At 44.5% G+C, this 27,963-nt stretch overlaps 2 protein-coding genes across 7 annotated transcripts in view; both read right to left on the bottom strand.

The window, feature by feature from the left end:
- Positions 1-1,202, bottom strand: part of HTRA1 (HtrA serine peptidase 1) — a 59,204-nt gene extending 58,002 nt beyond the window's left edge. Inside the window, exon 1 of the mRNA XM_066619965.1 lies at positions 535-1,202. Within this exon, the coding sequence (XP_066476062.1) occupies positions 535-1,030 (496 nt within the window). The 5' untranslated portion in view covers positions 1,031-1,202. The remainder of the gene's footprint in view (positions 1-534) is intronic.
- A 17,124-nt stretch (positions 1,203-18,326) lies between these two features.
- Positions 18,327-27,963, bottom strand: part of PLEKHA1 (pleckstrin homology domain containing A1) — a 46,693-nt gene continuing 37,056 nt past the window's right edge. For 4 of the 6 annotated variants that reach the window (XM_066620708.1, XM_066620704.1, XM_066620705.1 and 1 more), the window contains exons 9-13: positions 26,635-26,699; positions 24,660-24,723; positions 22,684-22,773; positions 21,560-21,630; positions 18,327-18,630 (exon numbers count right to left, since the gene is read on the bottom strand). In XM_066620708.1, the coding sequence (XP_066476805.1) occupies positions 18,414-18,630; positions 21,560-21,630; positions 22,684-22,773; positions 24,660-24,723; positions 26,635-26,699 (507 nt within the window). In that variant the 3' untranslated portion in view covers positions 18,327-18,413. Of the gene's footprint in view, positions 18,631-21,170; positions 21,631-22,683; positions 22,774-24,659; positions 24,724-26,634; positions 26,700-27,963 lie in introns of those variants that run through there. The other 2 variants (XM_066620707.1, XM_066620709.1) reach the window with 2 other exon arrangements.

Genomic DNA, 27,963 nt, shown 5'->3' on the forward strand with positions numbered 1-27,963 from the left:
CCCCATTTACTACAATGTGTTCAACGGAGCTTATTGGGTTCCTTGTGTTCAATGGGGCTTACTCCCAGGAAAGTGTGGCTAGGATTGGAGCCCAAGACACCTTGCTTTCTCCCCCTGGCCACTACAAGGCAGGAGTGGGACACAAACAGAGGGGATGCTGAATCAGGCTGCACTCCTAGCCATACTTTCCTGGGAGTAAGCCCCACTGAACTCAACAGAACTTACTTCTAAGTAGACATGCATGGGATTGCGCTGTCACTCATTTCAGAAGCTTCTACTCACTGATGGAGGAGTCCAAGTGGAGGAGTTCCATGTATGATGGAAACTTCGATTACGTAATGAGTGGGGGGGGGCTGGAGGAGGAGGTCGCCACTCGGCACCCTGACCCTGTCTTGTAAGTATTCCAAACATGCTTCTGCCCATGTGCAGAGCGCCTTTCCGTCAAGTGACGCAAACGCACCGTGCGCGCCTGGGATGGCAGGAGAAGGGGCGCTGCAGCCTCCGCCGCCCTCGCCGCCCGCACTCGCGGCTTACCTGGACCGCAGGCGCCCCTCTGGATGGCGATGACAGTCGGCTGCTGCTGGCCCTCGGAGCGCCGGCTGGCAGCGCGCAGCTGGCACACGTTGGCGTAGCTCCTGCCGTCGTTGCCGCACACGGGCTCGTCGCTGGCGCACACGCAGCGGCCGCCTTTGGCCCGCCGGCGCACCGTGGCCGAGGCCGCCACGCCGGGGCCCCCGGGGGACAGGACGCACAGCAGCCCCTCGGCGCAGCCCGGCTCCCCGGCCGGGGGCCCCCCGCACGGCTCGCCCTCCTGCGCCGCGCAAACCGGGCAGCAGCCGCAGGAGTCGAGAGCGCCGCCCGCACCGCCCGCGCACTCGGAGGGCAGCTGCGGGCAGCGCGCGGGGTCGCAGCGCTCGGGGCAGGCGCGCTCCTCATAGCGCCGCCCGAAGAGCTGAGCCGAGCCGGGGGGCAGCAGCAGCAGCAGCAGGCAGGAGCAGCTCAGCGCCAGCGACCCCAAGAGCGCCCTCATCGCTTCTCCAGGCGGCGGGAATCGTCGGGCGAGCGGGACACGCGCCGGGCCAGACTGCTGCGCGCAGAGGCGCAGGGAGGACTCTTGGCTCGCGGGGTGGAGACAGCACCGGTGCCGGCGCTTCCGCCCCGCCCAAGCCGGGGCGGGCGGGAAAGCCGCAGCAGCAGCTTCAGTGCGCCTGGAGAGCGCGGCCAGCTGGTTCGTAGCGCTGCTGCTGCTGCCTGGGAGGGGACTTGCGCAAGCGCCAGGGGAGGCAGGCAACCTGCCGCCGCGCCAAGTGGGGCAGCAGCAGGGAAGGGCCTCCTGTGCGAGGCTGGGCCTGAAGCTGCGAAGCACCGCGCGGAGCGCAGAGCCTCTTGACGCGTTCCAAGGCAGGCTCAGGCCCGCTGGCGCTTTGGGCGCCTGAGCTGAAGAACAGCGGCTCCGAGCCGCGCAGTGAGGATCAGGGCAAGTTCTCATCAGGCAGAGCCCGGATGGTGCGGTGCGGTGGCTCCTGCACAGCACCAGCTGTGCCTGTGCCTTAGAGTCCTGGAGCCCACCTGTCGTACCCCTGCCCAGAAGGGCAGCGCCAGTTCGGTAGACAGGGTGGATTCTGTCCAGTGCCGCTGAGGCCCAATAAGCAGACACTGAAAGGTGGAAGGCTTTGAAGGTTCTTTATTGTTCAACAGACATGTCTGTGACCTTTGAGAGTTTGCACCACTCAAATTCAAAGGCCATGTTAGAAGGGTGGGACCCTCCTTTTATACATTTCAGTTGTCATTCAAAACACAGTCCCCTAAAAGGGTGTTAACCTTCCCTGGTAACGTTCTACTGGCCTTCTCGTGCTTTCGCTCTCTGCCCCTCTCCATTGCCCTCCTCATGGCTTTTGCCCCCCACCTTCCAACAAGGAAGTATCCTGGTTTCGGTCTAGCTATAGCAAAACAGGTCCTGCTATTTTCAGCTATGAGGTTACATATTGTCTGGCATGTGGGGTTTTGTTAGCTGTCAGCAGGGGAATTTTGTGACATTAAGCACTTTGGTTACCTCGTCAGCGAAAAGGAAGGGGGTCTGTTAATTATAGAATTTGCAAGGCAGTTAGTCTGGAGCATCTCGCCTAAGTTCATACTTGGCCTGCCTTTGTTCTGCTCCCGCTCCCCCTGTCCTGTATTGATGGTTGTTACAAGTTACTTCTAGGACACAAGGGGTCCAAGACAGGTAAATAGGCATCACACCGGAGGACAGGTGACTCTGGATTTAATACTGTGTGGTACTCAGGACCTGGTTAGAGATGTAAATGTTACAGAGCCATTGGAGAAGAGTGATCATGCTGTGATCCGTTTCGACATGCACGTAGGGGGAAGAATACCAGGCAAATCTCTCACAAAAACCCTTGACTTCCGACAAGCGGACTTCCCTCAAATGAGGAGGCTGGTTAGAAGGAGAAAGGGAGGGTAAAAAGAGTCCAGTCTCTCCAGAGTGCATGGAGGCTGCTTAAAACAACAGGAATAGAGGCCTACCAGAGGTGTACACCACAAAGAAAGAAGGGTTCCACTAAATCCAGGAGGGCGCCCACATGGCTAACCAGCCAAGTTAGAGAGGCCATAAAGGGGAAGGAAGCTTTCTTCCATAAATGGAAGTCTTGCCCTAATGAGGAGAATAAAAAGGAACATAAACTGTGGCAAAAGAAATGTAAGAAGGTGATATGGGAGGTCAAGCGAGACTATGAGGAACACATGGCCAGCAACATTAAGGGGAATAATAAAAGCTTCTTCAAATATGTTAGAAGCAGGAAACCCGCCAGGGAAGCGGTTGGCCCTCTGGATGGTGAGGGAGGGAAAGGGGAGATAAAAGGAGACTTAGGGAGGGCAGAGAAATTAAATGAGTTCTTTGCATCTGTCTTTACGGCAGAAGACCTCGGGCAGATACCACTGCCCAAACGGCCCCTCCTGACCAAGGAGTTAAGTCAGATAGAGGTTAAAAGAGAAGATGTTTCAGACCTCATTGATAAATTAAAGATCAATAAGTCACCGGGCCCTGATGGCATCCACCCAAGAGTTATTAAGGAATTGAAGAATGAAGTTGCTGATCTCTTGACTAAGATATGCAACTTGTCCCTCAAAAGAGCCACGGTGCCAGAAGATTGGAGGATAGCAAATGTCATGCCTATCTTTAATAAAAAGGGAAAGAGGGGGGACCCGGGAAACTATAGGTCGGTCAGCCTAACATCTACACCAGGTAAGATGGTGGAATGCCTCATCAAAGATAGAATCTCAAAACACATAGACCAACAGGCCTTGCTGAGGGAGAATCAGCATGGCTTCTGTAAGGGTAAGCCTTGCCTCACAAACCTTTTAGAATTCTTTGAAAAGGTCAACAGGCATGTGGATGCGGGAGAACCCGTAGACATTATATATCTGGACTTTCAGAAGGCGTTCAACATGGTCCCTCACCAAAGGCTACTGAAAAAACTCCACAGTCAGGGAATTAGAGGACAGGTCCTCTCGTGGATTGAGAACTGGTTGAAGACCAGGAAACAGAGAGTGGGTGTCAATGGGCAATTTTCACAATGGAGAGAAGTGAAAAGCTGTGTGCCCCAAGGATCTGTCCTGGGACCAGTGCTCTTCAACCTCTTCATAAATGACCTGGAGACAGGGTTGAGCAGTGAGGTGGCAAAGTTTGCAGACGACACCAAACATTTCCAAGTGGCGAAGACCAGAAGTGATTCTGAGGAGCTCCAGAAGGATCTCTCCAGATTGGCAGAATGGGCAGCAAAATGGCAGATGCGCTTCAATGTCAGTAAGTGTAAGGTCATGCACATTGGGGCAAAAAATCAAAACTTTACGTATAGGCTGATGGGTTCTGAGCTGTCTGTGACAGATCAGGAGAGAGATCTTGGGATGGTGGTGGACAGGATGATGAAAGTGTCGACTAAATGTTCAGCGGCAGTGAAGAAGGCCAGTTCTATGCTTGGGATCATTAGAAAAGGTATTGAGAACAAAACGGCTAATATTATAATGCCGTTGTACAAATGGATGGTAAGGCCACACCTGGAATATTGTGTCCAGTTCTGGTCACCGCATCTCAAAAAAGACGTAGTGGAAATGGAAAAGGTGCAAAAGAGAGCGACTAAGATGAATACTGGGCTGGGGCACCTTCCTTATGAGGAAAGGCTAAAATAATAATAATAATAATAACTTTTATTTTTACCCCGCCTTTCTCCCTGAAGGGAGTCAAGGTAGCTTACAACAGGTTAAAACAGATTAAAAACATAATTTAAAACAAATAAAAAACATATTAACACATATCATAAAAAACAATAGTCAGATAAAAAATAGGTAAAAAGAGCATAGAGCAGCAGCAAATCATAAAAGAATCAGGGCTGTAAAAATATTAAAAGATGTTAAAAAGATGTTAAAAAGGCCGAGAACTCAGAAGGCTTGTTTAAACAGAGGGTCTTCAGGCCTCGCCGAAAAGTCTCAAGAGAGGGAGCCATTCTTAAGTCAAGGGGAAGGGAGTTCCAGAGCGTTGGTGCCACTACTGAGAAGGCCCTATTTCTTGCTGCCGCCCCACGTACCTCCCTAGGTGGCAGCACTTGCAAAAAGGCCTTCTCTGATGACCTAAGTGGACAAGCCGGATTGTATGGGAGTAGGCGATCTCTAAGATACCCTGGTCCAGAGCAGTATAGGGCATAAAGGTCAAAACCAGCACCTTGAATTGGGCCTGGAAACAAATGGGCAGCGAATGCAGTCGCTGGAGAAGTGGACTGACAGAGTTGAACCGCCTACCTCCAGTAACCTCCAGGCTACGGCCATTGGGCCTCTTCAGCCTGGAAAAGAAGCGCCTGAGTGGGGACATGACTGAGGCATACAAAATTATGCAGGGGATGGACAGAGAGATGCTCTTTACACTCGCACGTAACACCAGAACCAGGGGACATCCACTAAAATTGAGTGTTGGGAGAGTTAGGACAGACAAAAGAAAACATAACTTTACTCAGCGTGTGGTTGGTCTGTGAAACTTCTTTGCCACAGGATGTGGTGATGGTGTCTGGCCTGGACGCCTTTAAAAGGGAATTGGACAAGTTTCTGGAGGAAAAATCCATTATGGGTTACAAGCCATGATATACATGTGCAACCTCCTGATTTTAGAAATGGGTTATGTCAGAATGCCAGATGCAAGGGAGAGCACCAGAATGAGGTCTCTTGTTATCTGCTGTGCTCCCTGGGGCATTTGGTGGGCCGCTGTGAGATACAGGAAGCTGGACTAGATGGGCCTATGGCCTGATCCAGTCGGGCTGTTCTTATGTTCTCAAACTTGTTAGCGCCAGGACCCACTTTTTCAAATGACACTCTATTGGGAGACACCAGCTTCACCAGCCTTTAAAATTGGGAGCTAGAAGGAAATATTTTATGTATAAGTACTGTAGTCATAACCAGAAAAAGACCCTCAAACGTTTATCCTCCGATATTTACACATGCCTACAAACTGCTGCAGTTCAGTCCTTTGCAGGGCAGCTATCCTGCAAACTGCAGGAGCCGAGCTCTTTGCAGGGTAAGCAGCAGCAGTACCTGATTTCTGAATAGCCTCAGGGCTTGGGGCAATTAGTTATCTGATCTTTCCATCACCCATTGGCAACCCAACAAAAATCAGGTCACTACCCACCAGTGGGTCCCCACCCACAGTTTGGGAACCACTGGTGGTTTGGAACTTGGACTTAAGACCTGGAAGATATAGGTTCAACTCCCTGTTCAGCCATGTCTTCCTGGGTGACCAACTTATCTCACAGGACTAAAGAAGGGAAGGAACTACATATACCACCTTGAGCTCCTTATAGGAAAGGTGGTTTAAAAAGGTGAAAAATAAATATTATTGCACCAGGAACATGGTGCGTTTCTCAAAGGGTTTACACTTTGGAGATTGTAGCTTCATCAAGGGGATCAACATCAAGGGGATATATGACGGTATCAAGCTGGCCCTAGGTTCAACACAGAAGAAAACTGCCCCTCTGAAGTCTGCACAGGCAAGGTCATCCAGGACCAGGCGCAGCAGATGGGATGCTGGGTGCAGCTCTACTCTGAGCTATATTCCAGAGAAAATGTAGTAGCTGAGGAAGCACTGAACAACATCAAGTGCCTGCCTGTGTTGGAGGAGCTTGACAGTGAACCAACCCTAGCAGAACTTCACGTGGCCCTGGGTTCCCTCGCCTCTGGCAAGGCACCTGGGAAAGACAGCATCCCTGCTGAAGTCCTAAAGTGCTGCAAAGAGATCATCGCCACTGAGTTGCACGAAATCCTCTGCATCTGCTGGAGAGAAGGTGGAGCACCACAGGACATGAGGGATGCAAACATCATCATGCTGTACAAGAACAAAGGTGACAGGGGCAACTGCAATAACTACCGCGGCATCTCTCTCCTTAGCGTTGTAGGAAAGCTGTTTGCCCACGTTGCACTGAAGAGGCTCCAGGTACTTACAGAGAGTGTCTACCCAGAATCGCAGTGCGGATTCCGAGCCAACAGGTCCACCACTGATATGGTATTCTCCCTTAGACAGCTGCAGGAGAAATGCAGAGAACAACAACAGCCACTCTTTATAGCAGGGGTGCTCAATATGTCGATCGCGATCGACCAGTCGATTGCAAGGGCAAAATGAGTCGATCGCGGAGCTGCTCCAGCTGTTCCTGCAGTTCCGCGGCTCGGCTGGCAGGTGGCACCGAAGAGCCATCTTCTGGGTTCTGAGCAGAAGATCTACGGGTCCACAAAGGTGGAGCAGTGGTTGGCAGAGACGGTTGCATTGTACAAGGCTCCAGCGTCCCCTCCGCCGCCCACCTCCGAGCCTGCGCAGGGGCAGCCTAGAGTGCGACAAGGGTGCACGCACGCTCTGTAACTCTCACTGGATGTCGGGGCGGGCGGAAAAAAGAGGTGAGAGCGCGCGCAGTCGCTGTTTGTCGCTCCGCTCACGCCCCCTCCCCCTCAGCGCCAGGGCTGGACAGGAGAGGCTGGAGCTGTGGCAGCGCAGGCCTCCGGACGAGGTTCGTGGGGGGGGAGGTAGAAGAGAGCCCCGCGTCGCCTCACCTCCCCACTGTGCAGGCCTCGGCCCCACGGGGCGGGGGATGCCGTGAGAGGAAGCGCCCCTCTGCCAGCCTCGAGGGTGGCCTCTCTCCAGCCCACCCCCAGGGCTAGAGGGTGGCCTGGGCATGGCCTTGGCTGGAAGGTGAGCAGGCGGCAGGGTCCCTGCAGGCAGAGCGCGGGGGACTGTGGGAGGGCAGCAGGTGGTCCAGGCTGCTTGCCCGCCCGCCCGCTCCGGGAGGGGTGACTGCTGCTGCTGCTGCTGGACCAGGCGTTCCCTCCCCCCTCCCTCTGCAGCCTGTGGGGAAGGGGCTGCCAGGGCAAGCCCGGCCGCCTGCTCCTCTGCCGGTCCTCCTGCAGGTGGGGGGCTCCCGGCACGGGCCAGGCAGGGCATCCCTGCAGAGGGGGCGAGCCTGTGCAGGGAAGGTGCTCTGCACGTGCTCAGGAGCACCTCCAGCCGGTGGCGTAGCTGGAGGGGGCTGGGCACCCAGTCTGGCGAGGGGAAAAACACTTTGCACATGCTCAGAGGTGGTGGCGCAGCTGGAGGGGGCGGTAGATCTCCAGGCCTTGCTGGGTTTCAAAGTAGCTCTCGAGCCAAAAAAGTGTGAGCACCCCTGCTTTATAGCCTTCATAGATCTCAGGAAGGCTTTTGACCTCGTCAGCCAGGACGGCCTCTTCAAGATTCTCCCCAAGATCGGATGTCCACCCAGGCTCCTCAGCATCATCAGGTCTTTCCACAAGGACATGAAGGGCACCGTTGTCTTCAATGGCTCCACATCAGACCCCTTTGACATCCGAAGCGGAGTGAAGCAGGGCTGTGTTCTTGCGCCGACCTTGTTTGGGATCTTCTTTGCTGTCCTGCTAAAGCAGGCCTTTGGAACTGCAACAGAAGGCATCTATCTCTGGACCAGATCAGATGGAAAGCTCTTCAACCTCTCCAGACTGAGAGCAAAGTCCAAAGTCCAGCTGAAATGTCTGCGTGACTTCCTCTTTGCTGACGATGCAGCTTTCACCGCCCACTCTGCCAAAGATCTCCAGCAGCTCATGAACTGTTTTAGAAAGGCCTGCCAAGACTTTGGACTGACAATCAACCTGAAGAAAACACAGGTCATGGTTCAGGATGTGGACTCACCTCCCTGCATTGTAATCTCTGCGCATGAGCTGGAGGTTGTCCATGACTTTGTGTACCTTGGCTCAACAGTCTCCGACATTCTTTCTCTGGATACCGAGCTAAACAAATGCATTGGTAAAGCAGCTACCACGTTTTCCAGACTCACAAAGAGAGTCTGGTCCAACAAGAAGCTGACAGAACATACCAAGATCTAGGCCTACAGAGCTTGCGTCTTGAGTACACTTCTATACTGCAGCGAGTCATGGACTCTTCGCTCACAATAGGAGAATAAGCTGAACGCTTTCCACATGCGCTGCCTCCGACGCATCCTTGGTATCACCTGGCAGGACAAAGTTCCAAACAACGGTCCTGGAACGAGCTGGAATCTGCAGCATGTATACAGTGCTGAAACAGAGACGCCTGCATTGGCTTGGGTCATGTTGTGAGAATGGATGATGGCCGGATCCCAAAGGATCTCCTCTATGGAGAACTCGTGCAAGGAAAGCACCCTACAGGTAGCCCACAGCTGCGAAACAAGGGTATCTTTAAGAGGGATCTGAAAGCCTTAGGAATGAACTTCAACAGATGGTAGACATTGGCCTCTGAGCGTTCTGCTTGGAGGCAGGCTGTGCAGCATGGCCATTCCCAGTTTGAAGAGACACTTTGCCAACAGACTGAGGCAAAGAAGGAAGGCCCATAGCCAGGGAGACAGACCAGGGACATGCTATACTTGCTCCCAGTGGGGAAGGGATTGGAACTCCCAAATCAGCCTCTTCAGTCACACTAGACACTGTGCCAGAATGACCATTCAGAGCGCGATACCATAGCCTTTCGAGACTTGAAGGTTGCCAACACCACCACTTTGGAAAGGATATAAGGGCAACAAGGGACGAAGGCAGGGATCAATATGTAATTCCTTTTAATTTCACCTGCTTGAGCTTAGTTACAATATCAAGGGGAGAGTAAGGCATGAAAACTATAGCTCTTCATTTGCTTCAAAAGGAGCTGAAGGGCCCTTCCAAGTATCAGTGGAAATAGAAGTATTGATGAGGAGAGGATGACATCTACTATGAGGTATTTCCTGCAAGTAAGAAAAACCTAAGTTTTACTGGATTTACTTCTGAGTAAGGTAAATAACACCATTTTCAAATGCCTCTAACATAAGAGCAGCAATCGTAAACCAGAAAATCCCCTCAGCTGTGGAACTAAAGCCTTGGCCTATTTATTTTTCATTCTAACCTGCCCTGGGGAGGGGGATAGCCTTATTTGCTACCCAAAGTCTTTTTGTAAACAGATGACAATCAACTGTTAAACAGAGGCTATATCCTTGCTCATTGTCTACACTAGCCATTTTCAACTACTGTGCCATGAATGGTCCCCAGGTGTGCTGTGAGAATTTGGTGGAAGATCATTAATAGGACCATTGGGGGATATGAGCCCCCCACCAACAGCATGGTGTGCCTTGTCTATTGTCCAAAAACCCGATGGTGTGCCTTGACAATTTTAGTACCTTGTCGGTGCACCATGAGACGAAAAATGTTGAAAACCACTCACCTACACTCTACAGCACAAAAGTCGCATGTTTTTATGTGACAGAAACACTACAATTTGTGACATCACAGCTTGCATCTACTGTTGAAGACTGAATCATGATTAGTGACTGTGGCACTTTGGTGCACAGCTATGCCGCAACAATGAAACATACATCATCACAAGTTTTGCAGCAAACACTTTAAATCCACCAGAGCAGATCATTTCGTTTCCCATATTTTTGCATGTTCCTATTGGCTTGGAAACCAAAATGAACATCCACTGAAACATGGAAACACCCATTAAGCCATCCCTAGATCCTGTTCTGTATGTTCAACTTCTGCGGGCATACTTTATAAACATGCCCTATTTTTCCCCCATGAAAAAATGAGGTCACTAGACCTAAATCAGCTATAGTAGGTTCCAGAAAACCAAATACATACACAAAAAAGGCTTTATCTAAATCTGTATTAGAAATTGTCAGAGGAAGTAGAAAGCAGCTTTTTACCTCATTCGTTCCTATAGCTTGGTAATAGACAAGAACATTATCTTCCAGGCATTTGGGCAAAGGCTATAGATGACACTATCCACTGGGAAGGCAAGGGCCAGATTGCTGTGCTCTGAGGATGGCAATGCAGTGATCTTGCCCCTTCCCCAATGCAGGCTCTTTAAATAAGAGAAAATGCTGGGCATGCTGGGATTTATTCCACCTTATGGAGCAAAATGTCTCCTGCACAGCCCAAACTTTACATGAAATTGAAATTATGTTAAGTCAGAGATTGCCTGTATGTCTATTCAGAGTTCAATGGGACTTACTCCCAGATAAGTGTGTACAGGATAGCAGAATTAATAAAAAACAAACAAACACCCTGTTCATTGATACTGGTATGTAGAATCACCTGATTTTGTTATTGAATACATCCAAAGCATTACACAGTTGTGGTACTGAAAACAGTTTCCCTAACCTTTTTAATTCTCCTGTAATCATGTTCTAGGTACCAAGTAAAAATACTTCCATTAGTTGAAGGAGTAAAATGTTGGCGTGCTAAATCATACATTCCTTTCGATAACCGTTATGTCGCTTGCCAGTAAGTGACCCTACATTCCCCAACTGAAACATCTGCGAGCAGGAAATTGTATTTGAGATCTGCCTTGACTAAACAGTCAGGACATCTCATCCTAAAAACTATGTTCTAGTACAGGGGTGTCCAAACCCCAGACCTGGGGCCGCTTGCAGCCCTCGAAGACTCCCAATGCAGCCCTCAGGGACACCCCAGTCTCCAATGAGCCTCTGGCCCTCCAGAAACTTGCTGGAGCCCGCACTGACCCAACACAACTGCTCTCAGCATGAGGGCAACTGTTTGACTCTCACATTAGCTGTGGGATGAGGGCTCCCTCCACTGCTTGCTGATTCACATCTGTGATGCAGTAGCAGCAGCAAAGAAAAGGCCAGCCTTGCCTTGTGTGATGCCTTTTATAGGCCTTGAGCTATTGCAAGACCTTCATTCATTCATATAAGTTCCACCTTGAGTATATTAATTTATGTAAACTCATGCAAATTTATTCAAATTTTAAATGTAAATTAATTCTTTTCCCCCTCCCGGCCCCTAACAGTGTCAGAGAGATGATGTGGCCCTCTTGCCAAAAAGTTTGGACACCCCTGGGTCAAGGACAAGCAATTTCACTTTGTCCTAAGCTATTTTCCCATCCTGCTTTTAACATACAGGTTCAGTATTTGCAAGGATTCCATTCCCAGAATTTAAGTGGATGGCAAAAATTGCATTAAAGCAAATCCATTAAAAAAGCAATGTCCCTTTGATACGGGATTTAAAATAGCCTTGCTCACTTTTGAGATCTAAGATAGTCATTAGGCAGACAAACCATCAATCAGTCTCTCTCCAGGAGCTTAGAAAGGCTTCACTTCAAGCCAGTGACCCCTCCCTTCACCTGGGAAAGAATGCAAGGTCATTATCTTTCGTTCACATTCTCAGGGAGAAGGGAGGGGTCACTTGCCTTGGAGTGAAGCTGTTCTAAGTGCCTGAAGAAAGAATGATTGATGTATTGTCAGCCAGCTGTCCTTTCTTGCATTAACAAGTCTATTGTTAAACAACTTTTTTTCCTTTAATTTAAAGAGCCCTTATCATACTGAGGTAAAACCATGGATAAAAAATCTGTGGATAATTTGGTTATACCTGTCTTTTCAGTTCAGTACCCAAACAGGAATTCAGCCAGCCTGTTTTATCAAATGTTAAGTTGCAATACTTACTAACAAGTACACCGATTAGCAGGTAAACACCCTAGTTTGTCTTTTCAAGCATGTTTGCATGTACTTGCATGGCAAAACAGCGGCTCCCAGAGAAATGGTACTGCTAGCAATTTGGAATAGCATGTTGAAGCTCTTCCCTCCAAAAAAATAGATCCAACTAGCTCCAGACTGCTGTTTCAAGCAGCAAAGGTTGTACTCGGCAATATTTCCTCCTTCTGGGGAAAATCAGAACTCAAATGAAGTATTGAGTCATCCCTGGTACAAAACCCAGAAATGCAGCTCCAATCTAGGGGGGCAGACAGCATCAGTTGTTAAGAACATAAGAACATAAGAACAGCCCCACTGGATCAGGCCATAGGCCCATCTAGTCCAGCTTCCTGTATCTCACAGCGGCCCACCAAATGCCCCAGGGAGCACACCAGATAACAAGAGACCTCATCCTGGTGCTCTCCCCTACATCTGGCATTCTGACTTAACCCATTCCTAAAATCAGGAGGTTGCGCATACACATCATGGCTTGTACCCCATAATGGATTTTTCCTCCAGAAACTCGTCCAATCCCCTTTTAAAGGCGTCTAGGCTAGACGCCAGCACCACATCCTGTGGCAAGGAGTTCCACAGACCGACAACACGCTGAGTAAAGAAATATTTTCTTTTGTCTGTCCTAACCCGCCCAACACTCAATTTTAGTGGATGTCCCCTGGTTCTGGTATTATGTGAGAGTGTAAAGAGCATCTCCCTATCCACTCTGTCCATCCCCTGCATAATTTTGTATGTCTCAATCATGTCCCCCCTCAAGCGTCTCTTTTCTAGGCTGAAGAGGCCCAAACGCCGTAGCCTTTCCTCATAAGGAAGGTGCCCCAGCCCCGTAATCATCTTAGTCGCTCTCTTTTGCACCTTTTCCATTTCCACTATGTCTTTTTTGAGATGCGGCGACCAGAACTGGACACAATACTCCAGGTGTGGCCTTACCATCGATTTGTACAACGGCATTATAATACTAACCGTTTTGTTCTCAATACCCTTCCTAATGATCCCAAGCATAGAATTGGCCTTCTTCACTGCTGCCGCACATTGGGTCGACACTTTCATCGACCTGTCCACCACCACCCCAAGATCTCTCTCCTGATCTGTCACAGACAGCTCAGAACCCATCAGCCTATATCTAAAGTTTTGATTTTTTGCCCCAATGTGCATGACTTTACACTTACTGACATTGAAGCGCATCTGCCATTTTGCTGCCCATTCTGCCAGTCTGGAGAGATCCTTCTGGAGCTCCTCACAATCACTTCTGGTCTTTACCACTCGGAAAAGTTTGGTGTCATCTGCAAACTTAGCCACTTCACTGCTCAACCCTGTCTCCAGGTCATTTATGAAGAGGTTGAAAAGCACCGGTCCCAGGACAGATCCTTGGGGCACACTGCTTTTCACCTCTCTCCATTGTGAAAATTGCCCATTGACACCCACTCTCTGCTTCCTGGCCTCCAACCAGTTCTCAATCCAGGAGAGGACCTGTCCTCTAATTCCCTGACTGTGGAGTTTTTTCAGTAGCCTTTGGTGAGGGACAGTGTCAAACGCCTTCTGAAAGTCCACATATATAATGTCCACGGGTTCTCCCGCATCCACATGCCTGTTGACCTTTTCAAAGAATTCTATAAGGTTTGTGAGGCAAGACTTACCCTTACAGAAGCCATGCTGACTCTCCCTCAGCAAGGCCTGTTCGTCTATGTGTTTTGAGATCCTATCTTTGATGAGGCATTCCACCATCTTACCCGGTATGGATGTTAGGCTGACCGGCCTATAGTTTCCCGGGTCCCCCCTCTTTCCCTTTTTAAAAATAGGCATGCTGTTGAATTGTTGAATATATCCTGAGGAAAACAGCTGATGAGGTCATAATTTTAGAACTGAGACACTATGCATAAACAAGTGATGTTTAGAACCTTCAGTTACTTTGCTAAAGCACATAGGCCAACCTAAACCATTAGAGAACTGTAAAGCTTACATTTTAAGCAAACAATACTGGCATGCATAAGTGGCTGGGGCATTTTAACAGTGTGCCATCAAATGAACAAAGTGTACTAGCAACAGACTATTCCAGAAGGGTTGTCATCAATAACATCTCATACTACATTTGTATAAGATGTGGTACTGCTGTATTTAAACTGATGGATGCCATTCAAGGCAAGGATATTGTACTGGAGAAAGCAAAATTTTCAAAACAGGTCTGGTTTTTGTTTATTTTTTTAAAATTGTCAGTTACTTGAATGTTCTGAGTTCAGAGAATAGCAAATGGTATGCAAAAATAATTTCATCCACTGTTTAACATTTATCTTTCAAAGTGCACTAAATGTAGTAGTCTGATAGGATTGCTATATTTAGTATTGAACTCAATTTATTAACAATTTAAGTGACATATGTACAGAAAACAGCACAGATTCTAAAATAATTTAACAATTTCATCAATTTTTATAAAAAGTACTGATAAGAGACCCTGACAATTTACAAACCACAAATATTTGCTTATACTATTGAACTATCTAAGCGTTTGATTTTAAAAGAATCCCATAAGATGCTGCTTTGCTTCCAATTCATTATGTTAAACTGGCAATACCAAACAATAAAAACATGCAGCGTGGAAATTGTACCAAAACCAGAAAATGTAAAACTATGTCAATACAAACATTCCAATTCAATTTCTCCCACAAAGTACATATTTGTGAAAATAAAGGGTTCAAATACCTATTGGCTAATTTGGTACAAGTTAAAATGTCTGCTACTAAAACTAGACTTATTATAACATTCAACTTATTAGCTTCACATGTAACTGAGAAGGCAAATAAATGTAATTTACAAACACTGCTTTTTAAAGTTTAGCTTATGGTTAAGAATGTAAAGGTGCTGCTATGTTGGATCAGTTTCAGACAAGGCCACTCCATTTTGCCATTGCAACTACTCTATCCTTAGGCTTTGTTCATGCTCAACACTTAATTCATTTCTATTATTATACAGACCTAAATCTTCATGTTTCTGTACACACCTGTTTTCCCCTCAGAATGACAAGGCTGGGGGTAACATTAACAGGTTGAATTTGCACATTAGCAACCATGTACCTTTCAATAGGTGTAATCTCTATGCGAAAGGAGGGAAGACATGATGGTCAGATCCAAGGATCCAGATTTGTAAGTTTGTACTGGGATACAAAACTAGTAACTGTGCTATGTGTATGGGCACAGTGATGCAAATTTACAAAAATGGAAAGAAAAGAAAGAAGGTGAAACAATGGGATCAGAAGGGTGCAGTGCAAGATTTAATGTGTAGCAATTGTGAAATATGGCCTGCACCCATGATGAATGATTTTTGTATGCAAAACAAAAATAAACAGAGTTCATAAACGGGGCAGTATGAAACCCTGCATCCAGATATCACATGATAAACTACTGTGTGCACAGTAAGCAAGGAGTTTTGTGGGCAAATTATCTTTTAGGCATGTGGTTTTGGAAATTAGAGACCACACGAGCAGTATAGAGACCAAAGACCAGGTGTCATGGTAGACTTAAGAATAGAAAAAAGTTACAAGTCTGGTGCTGCAAGTCAGCACAGATAATTATTGCAAGAGCTTTGCAAGGGCTGAAAGTAGGGTTCAGGTGTGAAGACAAATGCAGATGGTTTGCATTACTCTCCATTCCCAGTTTTATGTTTATGGCACTCAGAATGCAGATAATTGCAGGTCATTAGCGAAAGACTCTCCTTACAGCTCTTAAACAGCACAGATTAAGAGCTAATGCGATCCTGCCCATTGCACTGGCTAGAAAATTTGCTAAATTTCAGTGGCGTTTAAGCGATTTAAAGGGCAGTGACATTTTTTTAAAACTTTGGAGCAATACTATTTTGAAAAACACGATCTAAAATTGGGATCACCTGGCATAATTTCCTCCAAGGCAAAATAATGGGGGGCAGGCTGAGCCATAGCTTTCTTCCAATAAAGGATTTAGGCCTATGTTAGAAGTAGTCAGCTGCAAATGAAACCTGTGTTATGTGGAAAGCCATCTAGGGTCTTCATTGTATGGGGGCAAGTATGAGGGACAATCTCTTCAGGTTCATCTCACCAGGACAAAAGCATAAAGGGAGCCAGCAGGTCCTATGCTACAAGTACAGTAAGATTCCCCATAACTCTTTTCTGATATATTTCAGAAAGATGTTTTTTAACTCCATGACTGGGACAAAACTCAATTCCCACCTGAATGAAGTACAGGTGGGCACGCATATCTGCAGATCCAGTATCACAGATTCAGTTATCCACAGATTTCACTTCATTCATTAAGCCATTTCTGGCCAACGGTGCATATACACAACAGGGATCAAATGTGCACACCTGTGGGCTGGGCAGAAATGAGTTAAAGCAAGTAACAGCCCCGCTTCCAGCACAGCTACATAAATAATAAGGTAATGAAATGGGTGCACAAGAGCTGCTATACAAAATTCCCCCATATCTACTGTTTCCTTATCTGCAGACATGGGGGAATGCTATATAAAGAGCAGCAGAGGCCTGCCTGTACTGAACATTTGTCACTTTGGCATCTGTGAAAGTTTTTGTTTGCATGCTTTTGTTTTGTTTGTCAGGCATTGCACACATGGTATTAAAACAACTAGAGTACTGTAAACTGGAATACCTGAATAGCATTAAGCAGCATCATGTAAAACTTTGGGGCTTTTGCTGATTAGAGCAAACATTTTCACAACCCAAATACAAAATAGTGCATGCTCATTCTAATCAAATAACTGACATCAGCTTCTTAAACCCTTATTTTAAATCACTAAACCCCTGAACAAATCCAGTTTATAAAAACATAGTGCACAGCAGGCAGATACCAATATGCTGGCATCCCTAGCATATCATTTTATACATGTGCTGAACTACACTACATAAAGTAATTTTACCTCAAGGTTCAAAACCACAAAAGCAAGATCCAGTAACCATCTAACCCCAAAACATTTAACACATGAAGGAAGAACCCACAGGCACTTTTAATAAAATTTAGTGCACCAAAAGTTACAGGCCACAATTGCATGATTGAACAATTCAGTACCAGTTGACAGCATGAAACAAATTTGTTCAGTTTTTACTGACCCAAATATAAAACAGGAATCATTCACAACACGCTGGAAAAGAGAAATAAAATCTTACACAATGGTTTTAAACATTTAATTTCTGCAAAGCCTAATATAAAATACTTTTAGTTAAACCTTCAAAAGATTTAGTAGTCCCATTTCCCTTCTCCCTACTTAAAAAAAAAATCCACATAACACCCTTACTTATCGGTGGTCCATTAATATCCAAATGTGCAAAAGTTACAATTCACTTTTAGGAGTGCATCAAAAATAGGCTTAATATTCAAAATAGCTGTATTACTATAATGTAAGTTTCACAGCACCAAATACCTGGAATTCTAATGGAGTTGAATTATATGGAAGAAGGGTAGTGATTCACAGAGCAGTTACAAAAGGAGGAGTTCCAATTAAGTCAACAGATGAATGTCAGTGTAGCTGATCTGTGGTTCTCCCCTTTAGGAATGCTTCATACACTACACTTTCTTACATACAGAGGTAATCTTCATGCGAGGTAAACACATGTATGTAATGTCTGAAATGCGGCATAAATGGTTTTCTGCCATTATTACACAGCTCATTTCATCTAAGCATGCAGTGGCTACCAGATCTGTGTAATTAGTGAAAGACAGCACACATAGTTTCAGACACTGCACTACAAAATCTTTTCTACATGGGTCACTCTCTGCACAGGAAAAGTGCACTATGTGAAGCATTGTTCGGTTCGATAAGGTTCTACTGCATTGATCCTGTAGAAACAAACTTGTACACTCTTAACTCTGAAAGGCTGTGCCAGTGTTTTAGAAAATAAATCGACTTCCTTGTCAATAGCCTGATTTACTGTATAATTGTCATACCTGTTGACATTGTTTATTACAACTCTAAGATGCTAATCTTAGTTTTGCCAAAGTGATGATGAAGAGCAGCTGGTGCCTTGTTGATTGGCAACAGTAATTTTTTCAAATCATTTATTTTGGCCCCTCCTTATTAGAAAATGATTTATCATCAGGCTGCAGAAAGAGCAAAAGGCCTGATCTGATAATCAGTAAAAGGCAGCATATGACTATTTAAACATACATCAATTTGAATGTATGTGCACACATACAGATCTATATAAGCAACATTCCGTTCTTTCATACCATAGTCATCTTTGGCTAGAAGTCTGATCAAGGAAATTCAAGGACCAAAAACAAATACAAGATTCTCCAAAGACTTCCCATTACTACACATAACTGATTGGAAGGCTTGCATCATCCAGATCCACTGGGCCAGGATCCTGTTCCTGAGTGCCATTTTTATTTTGAGGTTCCAATAGGCCCTGTAGAGTCACTTTGGAAGCTGGGTCTCTTGAAGGGACAGCCTGGATCTTGATGCTCCCTGGCTTGGCCTTGGTAAAAGATTCGTGAAATCTTCGCTTCTCCAAGACAAGGGGCTTGATGTTAAGGTTTGAGACCACAGAGGGGTTGTGAGTGGCTGTGGAATGTGCGGTGGCTGTGGCTGTTTTTGCAAAACAGTTGGATTCTGAAGAACAGTTGGAATGCTCCTGTAAAGGAGGAATGTTTGTCAGATTCAGTGGATCAATAATTGCAAATTAATAACTCAGTTTCAAACTTGAATCTCTGAAAAACAAAAATCAGGGAAAACCAAAAGCAGAGCAGAAAGCGGGTGCTTTTCCAAGGCAGCAGTGTTAAGACTGTAAGCTTACAGCAGCAAGGTGAAACAGCCAAGTCATCCCTAGAAATCTAGCATGGCACTGCTTAATGCCTCCCAGCACAAACTGGCTTTTGACAGCTTCTTTATGACTAGGGGATGCAGTTACAATTAAGACTTTTATTGAAGATCTGTGCTTTGAAAATGCTTGAAGTGCTTCTTGAAGTCTAGTCCCCTAAAGAGTTCCAAGAAAGTAAAGTGCATGCAAAGTGTATTCAAATTCAAAAAAATAGTGAAATTCTTTATTACTGGAAGACAATTTTGAGAGTGAATATGCCTTGCATGTCTGTTGACTGTACACTAATTTCTCATTCTTTTGTGCTACTAAACCAGAGTGTAAGGAATAAACTAATTCAAATGGACACTATTCTAATTTAATTCTATGTTTTACAGGCATTTTAAATATAAATATGAATTCTGATGCCCAACCATTCTATCAACTATTCACAGATTAAATATTTGTACCTTTTATTCTACAGAAAATGATGCTTCTATTAAGCAATTTCTGCCCAATGTTGCATGTATGCAACAGGGACCAAATGTATACACCTGTGGGCCGGACAAAAATGGGTTAAACTACATATTGTGTACATTGTTTAGACGTACTAAACAGTCATGCCACTGCTGAATTCAGTGTTTCAAAAATATGCTTTAAGAGCTCTGCCAAATAAATTAATGTGGCATCTCCACATAATGTTTAGATATTATGAATCTGCCAAGATGCTGTGTCAACTCTTGAGAAGGGTAATAGCTGAAAGAGGAATTTAATGTCTCAGATACTGAAAACCTTTTCTACTGCTGCACACAGCAAAACAAGATCAGATGGCACAACAACCAGAAGTATAGCCAACAACTATTGCAGGACCTGCATTATGGAAGGCTAGCTGTGAAATCTACATTTCATCACAGTGCTGTGTGGCAGAGGGCTTTCAGATTAGAACAGATAACATGACCATGCTCCTTCTAGCTTGTTATTTCAGAATTATTACTCTATTTCTTGCAATACAAAAGCGGCTTTTCCAGAATAACTTAATAATGCATTCTCAGTGTGAAAGTGCTGACACTCTCTAGACTACAATGTTTGTACAGGGACCAGTAAGTAGGGATTGGATCAGCAGATGATCTTTGCAGAGTACAGGTTGAACCTACTTATCCACTGATTTTAGATGTGCGGATCTGGCTCAACGGGGGTCTTCTGGAGCCACATTAGGCCCAACCTTAAGCCTCTGGAGGCGACCGGAGCTGTGTTCTGGTCACTTCCAGAGGCCGAAAACCAGAGGTGCCCTTCTAGGACCTCTGGAGGCCATTCTGAAGCCTGGGCCTCAGAATAGCTCTGGAATTTGGAGCTCATTTGACCCCGAAATCTGTGTGATTTGATATCATACAGAATTTGGTATCCATGAGGAGTCCAGGAACAGAACCCTCGCAGATAATGAGGGTTCACCTGTACTCTGTCAAATGTTTGGAAGAGAAGCCACTTGAGACCCAGTTCAACCCAGCACTGATAGAGCCTTGGGATAAGGGAGCAAACTTTCTCTTAACTTGAGGAGGCCTCTGTGACTACCCACCAACACAGGATGCACTGCACATCCCATTGGCATGGCTGCATTGGTGCTGAAAAGTTGGATAGGATTGGGCCCTTAATTACTCTCAGCCAGCACAACAGTGGTAGGAGCAGAAGCAAGCAAGATCACCACCATCTCTCCATTGTTAATACTATAGTACTATTTAAATCATAGACCTCAAGTCATTAAAGACAGGGAAGACATTAAAAGATGTGTAGTAGAAATTGACAGCTGATCGTTTGCAAAGTGCTTTTGCCAGACATGCTATCAAAAACAATTTGTCTGGTAGAATAATTCTACAGTAATCAATATTATATATTCAACAGAGGAACAAACTGTAAACCCCCTCCCCCAGAACAAAACTACTCACAGGAAACAGTCACATCAAGGGAGACAGAAGCTTAAAACATGTAAACTTAATTTGGAGCAACAACAAAAACAAAGGGACTTAAAAATGTATGTGTGAATGACTTTCAAGTCAAAGAGGTGAATTTAGAACTAGACTTCTTTTCAAATATTATTAAAAACAAACAAAACAAAAACACAATGGGCTTAGTATTGATCTAGGCCCAAGTGACACCAGTGTTGGGATACTGCAATCCATGCCTTTGAGACAAGATACACACTTTGCTCCACCTAATGATTAGAAAGTGAGAGAGTTTATATATTCATTGTGCCACCTTGATTGATATACAGGTCACAAGTTGAAACAACCCCTACATCTTAGCTAATAGTTCCATGCATATCTATTGTAAAAGCCATGCAAATCAGTCCAAGTGGTTTTCCTTACTATGTGCATTCATGTGCACACACATTTGGCTATTAGCTTTCTTTCAAAAATGATAATATAGAAATATGAACTCTCATGCAAATTAGACCAAATTTAGACTTTTTAAAATGTGTGTGTTTTTAATCAGAGCTCATGTACTCAATAACACAAGCACAATGAAATGTGAGTAGAGATTTCAAGATTATGTGAATCTTTCCCATTCCTTATAGTGGAATTTGTTTAGAAGATTTTTAAAACAAGCAAACTTAATGGCCAAATAGAAATTTTAGAAGTTAGTATTTTCACGATGATTATAATCAGTGCAAGAAATCATGGGATTGATCTCATCGGTTTAAACAGCATTAATAAGTGCTTTGGATTCAGCCCTCTATTATTAAGAAGGCAGGTTTACATGAGAGCCCACATACGTGCTGCATTCACCAGTTCTTGATGTATACCTCTGTATACAAGGATTCGACAGCCTTCTGGCCTGCCGCATCTGGAACACAGTGCAAAGCTAAGATTAGAGTAACCTAAACTTGAGGAGAGGAGGGAGAGAGAAAGAGAGAAAGAAAAAGAATTGCTGACAGTTACTAGCTGAGTAATCCCACCACAAAGATTATATATACACACACACTCAGAGCAAAAGAGACATACACACATGTGCACACAGAAAAGCCCCTTCTTGATAGAATCTTTCACCCAGAACACTTTAATCCCAAACAGAGTCTCTACTGTGTGATGGCAATGAAAATGAGATAGCTATAATACTACTGCCTGCACAGATATTCTGGAGCAAGCGGGACAAATTTTAATATTCGTCAACTTTATGAAGATTAGGAATTTTTCAAAAAACAAAGTTTTAACTTCTAATATACTAAGGATGGCAAGGCATAACTTGCAATCTAGAAACTGCAAAACATGGTAAGAATGGGAAACATTCTACTAGAACAACATAATACTGAGTAGTTCTAAACTTCTTTTCTGCTGAAAAAACATATTAATGCTACCTGCAAGCTTAACACAAGCTATTGCTATAGTAAAGACTCAGTTTGGTAGTGTTTGAATTGTGATCCAAGCAGGCCACCAACAATGAAACCTACAATTCATTTAAAGTTGTCTAAACATCCCAACAAAATCATATCCAGATTTTGATTACTCACTGCTAAGAGGAATCACAAAAGCCTATCAGAATAGTTTTGCTCCAAGGTACTTAAATCAATACAAGGGAATCTTGAAATTTAATAAATACTGTCGTGTAATTTGATAGGTTTCACTGTAGCTTTCAAGCTCAGAATAGTGAATTAAACAATTTTAAATTTCATATTGGCACTCTCTAAACATTAAGACAATACAGTGCACACAGGCAGCACATACAGATACTGCTAAGATTAGCACTTAATTAGAAATGCAACGTTCTATGCAAATCAGTGATGCATGCAAAGATGTCACTCCAGATCTGGGATACTGTAAGAAGGGAAGTAACAAAACAGGTCTAGTGTGAAATACTGATCACTGTCAAAATAATAATTTAATCTCCTTAAACACATACAGAAGCTGCTGATCTTCCAGGTCCCCTCTGTGCTACTATTGCACCAGAAATTGCTTTAATCCAGCTGTGCATGTCCTCTGGACTATCTGCCTGAAATGAAAGAAAAAAGATAAAGGGCTCATATCTGTGGACTTTAAAAAGGCATACAACTAAAATTACAAGTTGCAAAATTCATGGAACTGATCATCTCATTATTTACCATGTGCTTTCTGTCTCTCGATAACTAACATCAATGCACTTCTCTAAAAATTCTTGAAGTCTGAGCATATATCTATTTTTAAAATACTTGGATTTTACCCAATATGACCAACACAAACTTAACTTGGGCAGCAATCCTACACACTTACCCTGGGAATAAGAGCCCAATCCTAATGGCCCATAGCACTAGCTCTGAGCTCCAGCGCCAGGTGTCGTAAATGTGCCATAAGGCACAATTATGGCACCCTTTGAAGGAAAAGCATCAGCAACAGCCCAGCGCCAAACTGATGCTGCATGGAGGAAGGTAAGAGCTCCAGGCAGAGGTGCGGGCTTTTGGGGCGGTGGGGAGGCGTTCCAGGGGAAGAAGCAGCCTGGGAGGGGGATGGGACTGGCCTGGGAGGTGGGTGAGACTGGCGAAGCCCTGCTCCACCAGATTCTACCCTCCATGTCAGGTTAGAAAGCCTGACACAGAGGCTCTCTCATCTGTGCCAGCAAAATAGCCAGTGCAGATGCAAGAAGCCCCACTGCAGGGGTTGGGACTTACCTCAGGGGAAGGGGACAAATGGTCCCTTCCCCCGAGGAGATCTTTAGCAGCTTCCCAGTGCCCATAGGACACAGTGGTTGCCATTTTGGTGTCTTACTCCCAACCATTTCATGAGAATACATGCCACAATCCTAAAACAGTTCAATAGCATTCCTTTAAGCTAAAATAGGATTTAACTGGCAACTATGGCTTTTTCCCATTTTTATTTGCTTCCTGTCCATTAGTCATGTATACAAACACAAATTATAACTTTCTCCAAAAAATCCCATTCTACCAAACTGACACTGAAGTGTTGTTGACAACTTTTTTTGGAGAAAATAAAATAGGGGAGAGGAGCAGGTTCCATTGGCTTCTTATTGTATGTTAAAGCTGTCATAAATCTAGGTTAATGAAAAAAGGTTATTGCATGGAGAGTTCAACAGTCTCATCGTATGCAATACAAAGAATGGGCAGGGAAGTTTTGCAAGGCTTATCTGAAGGAGGAAAACTGGTATATGAACCATAGAGGTAATAATATTATCACAAAGATGTGCTGCTTCTAAACATCTGATGTCTATCTGAGACACTAGCATAACATCACAATTTGTGACACTGCATCTAAACCTTCAAAGGGAACATGGATGGAATTATAGGGCAGTCAGCATCTATGATGCACTAATTACAAAGTGCAAGGGGGGATAATTAAAACATAGGATGTACTTCTCCCACTCTATTTTGAAATTTATAAGGTTTTTAGGGCAGAAAGGAGGAGAGCATAAAAAATGTTTAGACGATATAATGCAAATACAGACTGATTTATTTGGCTTAAAGAAAAAAGGACCCATTTTCAAATAATGAAGACTATTAGGGAGAATAGAAATTCTTTCTTTTCAACTATTGTGCTGCAGGTGGCTGTTTGACATCATGGTTGAAACAAGAGTCTGATTACTCAATCTGTAAGTGGAAAGCATTCGGCTGAAAATTAAAATCTGACTGTAAGGGAAGCATAGCTTCAGCCACAGTTGTCTGGATTTTTAAGAACACAATAAGCAAGAATTTGGTTGGATTAGTTTAGGTGGCGTCAATAGCTGAAGAAGAACTGAACAGAGAAACACTTTGACCTGTTTCTATTACTAGAATGGCTGTTGGTACACTCAGTGTGACATATTACTATACATGAGGAGGAAAAAATGTCCATACATTTTTTTAAAAATTTTATTTTGTTATCGGAAATAGTTTCCCACAAGATAATTACCTGCACATAAAATGTTCGAGAAGTTGTTACAATTTCAAATAGATTGTCTCTCATCATTATGTCACTGAAAGACAGAAATAAAAACATAACTATTTGTGGCTTTTTAAAACCAATGCTGCGTATGTCTTGACTGCATCTAACACGTTTCTTTGAATGCTCAAATTATTAAATCATTACCATTGCTTTTTTGAATGTAAAATTATTACAACAAGATTGTCAAGATTCCCTCTGCACTCATCCACTAACACTCCTTGTTCTAGCAACACACAATAAGTATACCAGGGACAGATACTAGATGCCCCTGTTCCTCCCAAACATTTGTGCAGGTAACAAATAGTCTGCTTATTTCAAGAAAAGATGTAGCAACCAAATTGTCAAAAGTGATGCATTCAATTTGATGTATACCATGGAAAACCTTCAGAATAAGTAAGCAAATAGTCATGACTATAACAGTACAAAACAGTCAGGTAAATGCTGCTTAACGACAGGGGTACATTCTCCGAAATACGTAGTTAGATGTATTCGTCAGTGTTCAAATATTCTAGAGTGGTAGCTGGTAGCACCCCAGAATTCCACAGCTGGTAAGACACCAGAAAGCCTTGTGGTGCCACAGCCCCCTATTGCAACCTACTGATGAGTTACAACCCACAGTTTGGGCAGCTCCACTGCTGTCCAGTGCTGTCGTTATGAGGCACATACCTGTACTTTTAATTTTTTTCATTCCCTCTGACAGATCCAAGCCAAAAGAGTAGTCTGTGCACTTACAAATTAAGAATGACAAAACAGGACGCAAAAATTATTTAGAAGATACTCTGAAAACCTGTCCCTTACAGTGCCATGGTAAGGCCACATCTGGAGTATTGTGTCCAGCTCTGGTTGCCACATCTCAAAAAGGATATAGTGGAAATGGAAAAGGTGCAAAAGAGAGCAACTAAGATAATTACTGGGCTGGGGCACATGAGGAAAGGCTATGGTGTTTGGACCTCTTCAGTCTAGAAAAGAGACGCCTGAGGGGGGACATGATGGAGACATACAAAATTATGCATGGGAAAGATAAAGTGGATAGAGAGATGCTCTTTACACTCTCACACAACACCAGAATCAGGGGACATACACTAAAATTAAGTTTTGGGACAGTTAGGACAGACAAAAGAAAATATTTTTTCACCGTGAAGTAGGTCTGTGGAACTCCTTGCCATAGAATGTGGTGATGGCATCTGGCCTGGATGCCTTTAAAAGGGGATTGGACACATTTCTGGAGGAAAAATCCACTATGGGTTGCAAGCCATGATGTGTATGTTCAACCTCCTGATTTTAGAAATGGGCTATGTCAGAATGCCGGATGCAAGGGAGGGCACCAGGATGCAGGTCTCTTGTTATCTGGTGTGCTCCCTGGGGCATTTGGTGGGCCGCTGTGAGATACAGGAAGCTGGACTAGATGGGCCTATGGCCTGAACCAATGGGACTGTTCTTATGCCATACTGTACTGCCTGCTCTATCACCTGATTTTCCTACTACAGTCTCGATTTCATCATTAGTATTTGTGGGCACATGCACAAAAGACAGTTTCCAACACAGTTTTACTTAAACACCTAACTGGTATTTTCACACAACTTACAATGTTTGTCTTGTTTTGCTAAGACCTATTTTCCCAAGTTTTCCTGCCACAATTTTCCTGCCACACGACAGTAAGAGTGTCCAATTACTAAAATTTGCTACAACTGTTAAAACCTCGATTCCTCCCCTCCCAATAACCTGCCTTTCCATTCAGAAAACCACATTGTTTTGCTGTTATGACGTATTGGCAACATCTCCTGATTAAAGACATGCCCGATTTCAAAAAATTCAACCTCAGCATAATGGAAGAGGAATGAGTTTGCTAAACCTTAAAGAGAAGATAAGGCGGCAGGTGTCTTGCTCTGACTGATTGCGATAAATTACCTTTACAGTTTTCTGGAACCTTCTATTTTCTCACCTTTGTTTACATTCCTGGACTTTATGAACCTCTTTCAGTGGTATAATCCGAAGTGGCTCCTTATCCTGAAAAAACAGAGGCTTAACTGGGTTAATTTTTTTGTCAATCAGCAAACGAGAACTTTGAACATCCAACTGGATGTGACCTGTGACAGCTGTATAACCAGAAAGCCAGCTTATTCACAAAGTTAAATAAATATGAGCAGGCAGATGAAGCACATACCGAACCTTTACACAGTTGAATTCACTTCAGGAACAGCACAACCCAGATAGTTTCTCTCCACACCGATTCCCAAGAGAAAAAAACAGGCTGGGATCCAGAACCCAAACAGGCTAATAAATACCCAACTGACAAACAAACCACCACATCAAGCTCAATATTGTTATTTTACAGTTATTTGGTTGATAACATAAGGAAAACAGAATTATTAACTCAGGATGATGTCATCATAATTCATGCTGTTTACAGCCCAAGTGACTGTCATCAGCTATGCTCGTTCAGTTCATTCAACACACGAACAGTTGCACTGATTTACACCAAACTTAACTGAGATTCATCTGGGGATGCGTTGCCAGGATATGTCTGCCATTCACCAAAATTAGTGGTCTGCAATTGGCAGACCTCAGGATACATCTAACTTAGAATACCATTGGACATTACATCAATATCCTTGACCAGGGCTTTTCAAACTGGGGTGTTGCAACATCCCTAGCCAGAGAACCCTAGTCCACTTTCCCCTTAAGAGGCGGGGGCAGGGGGAAGACAGATGCAATCCCCTGGGGTGCGGGGAGCCTGGCAAGACGTTCTGCAGAGCTCCCCAGGTCTTAAAAAGTGAAAACACAACAATAGTGCTCCACTTCCAGTTTTGCAAAGTGAAGCGCAATCGCTCCACTTTCACTTTTTAAGCTGCAGGGAGCCCTGCAGAAGGTTGCGCAGGTCCTGCACCCTCAAGAGGTTGCTGCAGGGACTGGTGAATACATCCCAGTCCCTGAAGCCTCCTGAGTGACGCAATACTGGGGACTGCATCACTGCCTCCCCTCCGCCCCTGCCAGAACTTACTGCGATTCAAACTCTCCTAGAGAGTTTGAAAACCACTGCCCCGACTAACAATTGCCAAACATGACCCCGCTGACAAACTAAACATCACCTAGGTTTTGAAACTCTCAACCAGGATTCCAATTTCGGGACATATGAATGAAAGAAATGCGCGAGAAGAATGTCCACCATCTGTTCTGTATATCTCTAGTACTCCTTCCTACCAGACATTATGTATGTGACAAAAAAGGGAGAATTTAATGGCCAGGTAACATCTGAACAAGGAAAGTGTCT

Source organism: Tiliqua scincoides, chromosome 3, assembly GCF_035046505.1.
Source record: "Tiliqua scincoides isolate rTilSci1 chromosome 3, rTilSci1.hap2, whole genome shotgun sequence".
Lineage (NCBI taxonomy): Eukaryota > Metazoa > Chordata > Lepidosauria > Squamata > Scincidae > Tiliqua > Tiliqua scincoides.